Raw genomic sequence first — 9,607 nt, 5'->3', positions numbered from 1 at the left:
GTGCAGGGTCATGCCTCCCCGCCCACATGCACGACGATAGCAGCATTGAGCCTTCGACCAGTGGGAAGCTCCAATTCCTGGCAAGCATGTGCTGCCCTGCTGCTTTGTGCGGGATGCATATCCATAATCCAGAATGGTTGCTGTCCCATGTCTCGCCTTGCATCGCTCGATTGTTTGAACTCTGGAGTCCCTCTTCCCCCCCACCGCCCACCGCCCATCGCCTGTGCAGTCAGGCAGTCAGACCCGGGCGGGCGGGGGTCGTAGTCAATGTTATCTGTTCACTGTTAGTGTCCAGTTACTGTTCGGTACGGATACGCCGTAAGAAAGAAAGGGAAGAGCCCACCATGCCGATAACGTGCGCGCTTGTCGGCAAGCTACATATTTGGGTGAAATGAGTCTCTGGAAAGGCTGGGTACACTGGCTCTGTTTTCGATTCCACGAAGACGATGCATTTAGTAAGTGATCTAAGTACGAAATACATTACCTATGGTACATTAGGTAGGCAACCTGTCTCCTTCCTTCTTTCTTTTTCTTTTCTTCTACGGATACTTCTTTCCCTGTTGTCCCCTTCCCATTCTCCCACCGGGCCCAGAGCGCACCTTCCAGGTCCCAGGTCCCAGTGTGCGTGGTTGGAGACATGGAAAAGCTCGGGCCCCACCATGACTCGGTACGTACCGGAGCTTGAGCTCTGGAATTCAACCCGAAGATTAAGAAATTTCATTGGCAAGCCATCAACCGGTACGTACCTGTCTAGTGCCTCTGGAGCTTGTCAGAAACGGCAAGGGTGAATAAACAATAGGAAAGACCGTTGGATGTAACAGCGCACAGAGGACACAGCCCAAGGAAGGGACCTAAGGGAAGGAAGCCATCGTGACTCTCGCATCGTCCTCTTTCCCTTCCATGATATGACGATATCGTTCTCTCTTTAACACCTAGTCAAAGTACGGCGTCCCTATCTCCATCCTCATCTATTCATCCATTCGTCCAACATCCATACTGCAATCATCAGTCATGCACCCCTGAGCCATGGGCGTTGCTCCCGGCAGCCCGACGCCCTCGCAGGCAGATGCTTGCCTCCCACCGTCGGCCTGGTAGCCTTTCCACGCTCCTCTGCTCCACCACGTCGTGTTTATTGTTGCAGGAAACGGCGGCATAGGCAACGCCGTATCAGCAGCAGCGGAACTCCCTGATTACTGCAGCATATCTGGCCAGACAAAGCAGAAAACGAGGAAGCACATTTGCGGCTATTCGACTTGCGACTTGCCTGTGACATCTCCAGCTTGCAACCACCGATGAGATCAGCATCATGTCTCAAGCCAAGCCAGAGCTCCAGACTTTCGGCCCAAGTGGTGGGCACCGATGGAGTGTCTTACATCACCTTGACCTACCTACAAAGTACCGCCAATTCCACACTGGCATCTCGGTATCCGCCAGCATCAAGTCCCGGCGTTGGCATGGCCATCTGCGCTCACGCCTCTCATCTGTACTATGTGAGACTATGTCATGCTCAACCGTCTGTCCGTCTATGTCCTACCGCCAAAACTTGAGAAAAAGGCTGCTTGCAACCCAGGTTGACGGGCATACACAATGCCTTTGACCGGGAACATCCCACCTCTATCCAGCTGCTCTGCCAAGGGCAGCTTGTAAAGACTGAGAATAGCCGCCACGAGGCTCAAACTTTCCAACCTCTCCCGGCCCAGGCCCAGGAACATGCGGTGCGCCGTCTCCGCTGCCGCTCCCGCCGCCAACGTCAGAAGCCAACTTGGCCTGCAACCACTACGAATGCATTGTGCAGCTATTTGCCCGACACTCAGTGCTCCCGATATTATCTGCTGACCGCATTGGAAGAATGCCTCCGGATGCGAGCTGCGACGGCATAGGGCATTGGAAACGTCCTGTCATGCCTCGCAAATTTCCAAGCTGGTGGAGCATCAAATAGCACGAGAAGAACTGCTTCCATACGATGGCTTAAGTGCACATCCCAGTCTTTGACAAATTCGACAGAATGGACTCAAGCAATAGCAAACAATGAATGTCCTCAGTATCAGGAACGCCGGCAAGAGTTTCCGCGATCCAGGCCAGACTCCAAAGAACGATATGCGCGCATTCCCCATGGCGAAACCGAAGCCTCATGACCTGCCAGTAGACTCCAATCACGTCAATCGATCTGCTTATCCGTTCATCACGCGGCTGCTCTCTGCAATGCACCCCGAAACCCCTCAGTTGTTTGTCTTTGAGGACCAAAGTAGCCCGGGCGAATCACGCAACATCGCTTGGACTCAGCATATCTGGACTCGACCCTCTAGAATCGGAATCGACTAATCGAGCCCCCATGAGCCCGCATCTCCAGGCACCACCATCACTGCCAAATGCTCGACCTTCCCGTTGAGGCAAGATAATGCTAGGGAACCCGATCCTTTGCTACAACCCCCGTCCCAAATTCGTCTGTATCGTAGCCCCTAGGCCCATAGTCCATCTCAAACGAACGGCATTCGGCCGCCACCAAGAAATTACATATCAACGGCTTCTGACTCACCTTCACCGCCATTCGAGACCGCCCACTACAAACACTATTCTGTCAACTGGACCCTGTCACCTTCCACCACCACCAACTCGACACGGCTACAACTTGGACAAGAAGCTACCACCCGATGGCTGCAGCCCTCTGGAGGGAAACGCCAATGGGTACTGTTTCTTGGTCTCATCCTGTGCATACATGCAGCCGGCTGAAGCACACAATGGCATGGTTGCGGGGGTTGAAGGCGCTACAAATCAACCATCACCGTCCCGGTAGCTCATGATTGGCCCAACCATTGTTCGATAAGAGGCGGGCCTCGCGTGTTCAACGGCTTGCAGCACGCAAGCCTGCACTGATGGCTTCGGCGTTGCGGCGGCTCCGAGCTGTGCACCCACTTACTCAACTCCGACCTGTCCTACTCCTGGCCCGGGGAACCGTTCCCTCTCTCAAGCGCAGGGTCGTCGACGAAGCCCTGTCACTTCTCTCCTCTTTTGACGTTACAGCGCAGATGCGGTCAGGAAGACGAACTACTGTCCGGGGAACTCTAAAGTACATCATATCATCCTGGATATCGACTACCAGCTAAGGTAGCTCCGGTCTACCTACCTATGGCACACCCATTCCTAGACTTCATCCACTCGGATTGCTTGCCCTCGCAGTCTTCCTATCACTTTCACAGGTCAAGAGCCGCTCTCTTTGCAAGACTGTGATGCCTCCTTGTTGACCGACAGAAAATCAGTCATTTTTGTATCTGTACATCGCACATCTTGGCGGCTTTTGTCCGTGCCCACCTGGGCGATCGGCCTCTTCTTACTCGACCAGATCCTGGCCACAGGATCACATTATCAATCAGATAATCTTTCTGTCAGGGGATCGCTCCTCCAATATATGTCCCCATCGTCTCCTGATGCCAAGAAGCGTTGTGTAAGGCAACACGTGTGCCTTCCATCCCAAACTCTTCACTTCCGTTTTCTCGGGTCTCGCCTTCAATCTCGATCATCGTCTGAGTCCAGGAATGAGACCTGCCATTCACTGTGTGCTGCAGAACGGAGCCAGGCATGTGTATCTCAGGAGACGTCTGTATCCCTTGAGTAGGAGACTGCTCTGTAGCAGTATCAAATAAAAAATCTGGCGGAGCAATGGAATCTGAGACACATAATCTCATTTCTTGCGAGTCACGATTCCCTTGGCCGGCAAGTCAACGGTTCCCAAGACAGGTGACCGCGCGTCGGTACTCGGCAAGCCCCTTGCGATCCCATAGCCGCCGCTTTCTTGTGTTTTCCTCTTCGGAGTAGAGTAGGCTACGGATACATCACCTAGATGCCTCAAGATTTCGATTTGCGGCATCTGCCGCTAGGTAATTTGCCGTGGTTGGTGATGTTTGTTTCGGCGCGACGTACGTAAATCTCAACGTCGACAAGCCAGCCATCCAATTCCCTCTGTGTGTCCGATCTTCGCATGCATATCTAGTAAAAGACAGAGCGTCAACTATAGCGGTGACATCACTTGTCCGAGCAGATCTTTCGGTGGTTCCTAGATACAAATCGCCTAACCCACCACAACTTCTGTAGAGCCCTCAAGATCAAAGCACACCTCAACCCAGCCGCCACTTAGCCGTCAAAATTTTGAACCTAGCAGAGGTCATCGAAACAGACACAACGCCAGGCGTAACCTAAGGCAGTCCCAGGATTCTACCGGTCGACGCCCTCAAGGACCCATCGCAAGCGTAGACGCGGTGACGCGCTACCCATACTCGAGGCTGGCCAAGAACAGTTTGGCCTGCCCCCCCCCCCCCCCCAACGCCGAGACACTCACAACTCCCCTAACCCATGATTTGGTACCATTCATTGGGCAATGCCTCCTGCTTCATTCGTGCCGAGAAGCGAAGCCACTGTCGACACGACTAGGCCACATTCACCATGCCGATTAACGTCGGGGAGGCGGAGGATCACAGTATGCAGGCGCGAGGCGGGACGTAACCTGGGCCCAGACTCTGTGTACACAAACCGTCATTTTTCGAGGAGGCCAAGAGGAACTTTCGTTTTCGTAAGTGTTGTGATTGTTGTACTTTCACCCTTGTCATGCCGTTGCCCGCCCGCTGTCGTGGTCACGAACGAGAGCCCACAAGGCGAGCCTGCAGGACGATGAAGAGACGCCGGCGAATGGCGGCTCCCGTTAATATGCTGACGTGAGTTTTTGATATGGACTCTGCAGGGGGGAAATATTTTGGCTAATCCAACAATTGTTTCGCCGGGGGTAGGGGGGTTTGGGAGATATCGACCTTCTTGTTGCAGAGTCCCTGTCTTCCCCGTGTGGACCGTTTGTACGTGAATCCGAGGGGCGAGGCGAGGCGAGGCGAGGCTAGTCAGCATGACACCGCGTCGTGATAGGAGAGGGGCCCGAGGAGTTTGGGGGCCAAAGAGGGAGATAAGATCCCTACAGAGTACGAGCCTCTTTTGTTGGTCCCCTCGTCGTGCAGAGATCAAGTTGTGACTTGCTTACGCTTAAGCTCCCGCGTTGTTGCGTACGGGTAACTACAATCGAAACGCAGCAGAGGCAATCCGACCTCTCCTCGCCCCATTTGCCCGTATTAGTCACCACAATAGTAGAACGTGGGTTTCCGCTTGAAGACATGTCCATAGCATGATTGCATAAGTCAAACTGCAGATTCGATATAAGATCGTCCTACGCTTGATTCATCCACAAACGATGGGGTCTCCTGTTCTAGAGGTTGCTTCCTGAAACAGCTCTACTCTTGCTCTAATGTACCAGAAATCTCGCAGTGGGCGTGTCTTCGTACCTTCGGGTTGCAGTACATGCGGCGATGGCCGAACTAAAGCCTCCATGGGAAAGCAGAAGCAGACAGCAGACAGACAAGTATCACCTCAGCGTATAGACAATCATCATAAGCGCACCTCGGCCAAGAGCAAGACCGGAAGAAGACCCGGAACCCTTCTACCCATCAAAGATACTACCAAATACGATATCCAGCCCTTCAGCATTAGTAAGACCTTGCGGGACACATCCATAAGCATAACAGTGCTACAGCCTCCATAAATTAGTCCGACGGCTAGGGCAGAGGCAGCGTTCCTCATGCAAGTGGATCCGTATAAAGCGGGCAAGTCGAAGAAGCAAGCTGGGCTGGACCCCAAGGCGAGAGTCTTTGACGTCGAGTACATACTCTATGGCTGTTCGGCCTGTACCAAGTAAACAAGAAATTACGCCAAGGGAAGACATGTACCTTAACCAACTTTGCGATTCGCCATCACTCACAATTATTTGAATACCTACTATCAAAGTATTCAGTTCAGCCGATTTCCACTTGGCCATATTCCGGACCAAACGCTCTTAAGCTGCGGCAGGCGACATCTTCATCTCTCTAGGATATCCGTTTCCCTAGACTCGAGATATACAATGATAGACGAACAGCAATCGAGAGGCTGTACTTCGGCTGGTGCAAGAAAAGGACAGAGATATGCCACGATCCGATAGACTGCGCTCGACAGCTTCGTGAACCGTGATATCACAGATAAAAGTTTGGCTTTGCCCTCTTTGTGACTTTGAACGCGGGTGTTACGGCGTGAAGGGTTAGCTTCTCTTTCAACCCCCCGGAGTTCACTACGTGGGAAAGACACCTGTGACCGGTGCTCAAGTATCTAACCAAGCCTGGGTTATCTCTTCAAGGACCACGTGTTTCACAACACCTAGGAAGACCGCCAAGAAGAGGTACTTTGGCCTTGGCTGCCGTTCGAAAACCAGTAGCAGCAAGCTCTGCTCAAGCTAGTAATCTATTAAAGCGTGACAGGACTGTGATGCGGGAGGCGGGAGCAGCAGCAAACGTAGGATCAAGCAGCCACAGGGACCGCGCGAGCAGGGAAGGTGAAGTGGAAGCAGGTCTCTAATTATTCGAGGTAAGTCCCAATGTCCTACATCAAGCAAAGGCAATCTCCGGGTTTTCATCTACTATATTGTTCATCGTCGCACACGGACGTATTCGTCGTGTCGAGTGGTAGGAGGACAGCTAGGGATACAAGGTAGCTGGGATAAAGGAAGATGGCTTTGATGAAAGAGGATAGCTAAGACATGAGACGATAACGAGTATAAAGGAAGATAGTTTATAAGTATACGACCGCAAGATATTAATTAACGCGTCCTGATATCCTATGTTAAGTTGAGGTAAGCTACGTCCAACACTGTTACTACTGTTGTCTCAAAGGTTAAGTCAAATATTTTAACCGATCTTTACGAGGATATAAAGTCTTTTACTACTTCGTTCATCTTTACACACATTCACAATTATCCTATCGAGTTAAACGAAGGCTAGTATAGGGGAAGATGGCTAACATGTTCTATTTAGACGAGCAATAACAACGATGTTCTGACTCAGCTATAAGGCAGAGGACGATACATATATGGAAACTTTAAGACGTTGCTTTTGCTATCCTTGATGTCTTTGGTGAGAATTGCCTCTCTTCCTATACACTCTTGAGAGATCTCAGATTCTCTTCAATAACGACTGTAAAAGGATGCTGGATAGGAGCTCACTCGCTGAAGCTGGAACAAAGGAACACTGCTCCTATACCAAGTACGACGATCAACGGAAGCATTTGACCTAGTCATTAGTAGAGGATCAGGGTCCGTCAAGCTGACGTCCCTTTCAGTACGGAAACGTCGGTCGCTAATCGGGCCACCGCGACCAAAAATCATGCCTTACTGTATATCTTTTGAACAGGGCCCCTATGGTGCAAGTACATGATACACATGATATAGAGGACATCACCGGTCACGGCATCCAGATGCAGACACATGGAGGTAAATTTAGGGGTGCGTGGAATGGATTTGTTCGCATACATGGTTTTAGATACAATACTCTACAGCGCGTAGTCTCGGTAGACGGGAGCGGACGGGATACTTGGACTCACGACATGTTCTGTCGCAATCTGCAGTAACCTTGTCGTCCTGCCGTTCTTCATCGAGATGCTCCGCGAGAGCGGCATGCCCGGTTCCTAATGCTACCTTGAACCCATCACCGTGTAAACCCATTGCTTTTGTTCTCCAATAGTTGAAGACATCATCATGACTTTTTTATAATAATGTATGCCGTGTTATTACACAGGAAGCCACCATTCGTATAATGGCCGCTGGAAGCCTCGCGTAAACAAAGGAAGAAGCTTCGATATATATGAAAAGGGGATATGTCGGTCGCGTTGACTGGCAATATTTATCCCATAATCATGCCCTTCATACCAGACAGGTCACCCTCCTTGGCAGCAATCTCGAAGTAGCCGTAGATGATGCTAAGTGCTCGTTAGAAATGGTTCTTGTAAACTTTGAACAGAGACAGAAACTTACGTGACAGCCAGGAGAGTACCAGTGCCGGAGCCGAGGGCGCCCATGAGGTCGCTGGCAACGGAGAGAGCACCGATGCAAGCACCGCCAAAGGCAGCGGCAGTGGGAATGATGCGCTTGAGCTCCTTGTACATGCTCTGGTCGCGGTGACCGGCCATGACGAGACCCTGGTCCTTGAGCTGCTTGGCGACATCGCGGGGGCTGGAGCCGGAAACCTCAATCCAGGTCTTGGAGAAGATGGCGCAGGCACCCAGCATGTAGACGATGTAGACAGCGGTGTGGATAGGGTCGAGGAGGGCGTCCTTGAAGTTCAAGGGGGGAGACATGTAGTAAGCCAGACCGGAGATGGCAGAGAGCTGGGCAGAGCCGTCCTTGGCCTCCCAGACACCGAAAAGACGGACGAGGAGGTTGTCAGAGAAGCGGGAGTACAGCATCTGGCTGATGAGGAAGATGTTGGAGGACAGAGCGGACTGCAGCATGATGGGCATGTTGGAGGTGTAGAAGAGGCGGACGGGGTAAGAGCCGCGGGCACCACGCTGGCGGGAGGACTTGACGGGGATCTCGACGCGGAAGCCCTGGAGGTAGATGACAGCGGCGAAGACGAGGATGGTGGCCAGAAGGTTCATGATGTTGGGGAGGTTCTGGCGGTAGAAGGCCTCCTGGAGAGCGCGCTGCTTGTTGGGCCAGGTGAGGAGAAGGTGGAAAAGGGCGATGACGGCACCCTCGAACTCGGGGCCACGACCAGTGTTAATGGTGGTGGGGGAGAAGGCCTTCCACATGATGGACTCGCAGATGTTGGTGGCGATGAAGAGAGAGATACCAGAGCCGAGGCCGTATCCCTTCTGGAGGAGCTCGTCGAGGAGAATGACGATCATACCGGCAACGAAGAGCTGGAGGACGAGGAGGAAGACGATACCGGCGCCAAGGTCGGAAGGTCGGCCGTAGAGACCGGTGAAGACGTAGACAGTGGCGGTACCGGCGGAGAGAATGAAGGCAAAGAGCTTCTGGGCAGTCTGGTACAGCTCGCGGTCGCTCTTGAGGTCGAGGTTGACGTCGATCATGTGGGTACCAGCGAGGAGCTGGAAGACCATGCCGGAGGAGATGATGGGGGTGATACCCAGCTCCATCAGGGTTCCGCGGTTACTCGCCATAACCATACGCAGCCAGTATAGGGGATCCGAGTTGTCGGAAGAGACAATGCCGTAAAGGGGCATCTGGCTCATGACCAAGAAGATAAGGAGGGTGAGGGCCGTCCACATCAGCTTCTGGTTGAAGGGAACCTTGGTCTCCGGCTGCTGAACCTCAGGGAGGAACGGCACGAACGGCTTGACCAGGTCGAGGAACCGTACTGTGATCGGAAAGCGCGTTGGTTAGCCATTGAGTTGTCCTAGTATGATGTGGGTGCTCGTTGGCCATTGCGGAGGCATCGTTGGCGACGAATATCGCGCGCGTGTCCTTTTTGGAGCTATGCGCCCCAAAGCACGCGATTCGCGGAGGTTGACGAGGTTGGGTGGATGAACTTACGGGAACTCATGATGGGCTGTTACACTGGGCAGAAATCAATAAACAAAAGGATTAATTCATCCAGATGAAGAAGGGGAAAGAAGAGAGAGAGAGATGGAGAGCGACAATGGCTCCAGAGGTTGTGGCGAGGGGAGTGAGGAGGAGTGGTGATGGGGAGATGGAGAGAGGAGGTTATTAAGGAGAGAGGGAGCAAGAGGAGCGGGAGGGAAGCCCAAA

General features: G+C 52.6%; 2 protein-coding genes across 2 annotated transcripts; one reads left to right on the top strand and one right to left on the bottom strand.

Annotated features, from left to right (window-relative positions):
* Nucleotides 1-2,028: 2,028 nt before the first annotated feature.
* On the top strand, nucleotides 2,029-2,322 carry CTAM01_12111 (uncharacterized protein; the record flags this gene model as incomplete). Its single annotated transcript, XM_060528118.1, has 1 exon — nucleotides 2,029-2,322. The coding sequence occupies one exon, from the start codon at nucleotides 2,029-2,031 to the stop codon at nucleotides 2,320-2,322; it is 294 nt and encodes a 97-aa protein (XP_060377251.1).
* Nucleotides 2,323-7,739: 5,417 nt separating this feature from the next.
* Nucleotides 7,740-9,401, bottom strand: CTAM01_12110 (protein transporter SEC61 subunit alpha; the record flags this gene model as incomplete). Its single annotated transcript, XM_060528117.1, has 3 exons — nucleotides 7,740-7,815; nucleotides 7,871-9,215; nucleotides 9,392-9,401. The coding sequence occupies 3 exons, from the start codon at nucleotides 9,399-9,401 to the stop codon at nucleotides 7,740-7,742; spliced, it is 1,431 nt and encodes a 476-aa protein (XP_060377250.1).
* Nucleotides 9,402-9,607: the final 206 nt, after the last annotated feature.

The sequence above is a fragment of the Colletotrichum tamarilloi genome (assembly GCF_030869305.1).
Source record: "Colletotrichum tamarilloi strain Tom-12 chromosome Unknown Scaffold_55.1, whole genome shotgun sequence".
NCBI classification, from domain to species: Eukaryota; Fungi; Ascomycota; class Sordariomycetes; order Glomerellales; family Glomerellaceae; genus Colletotrichum; species Colletotrichum tamarilloi.
This window is presented reverse-complemented; position numbering and strand designations above follow the sequence as displayed.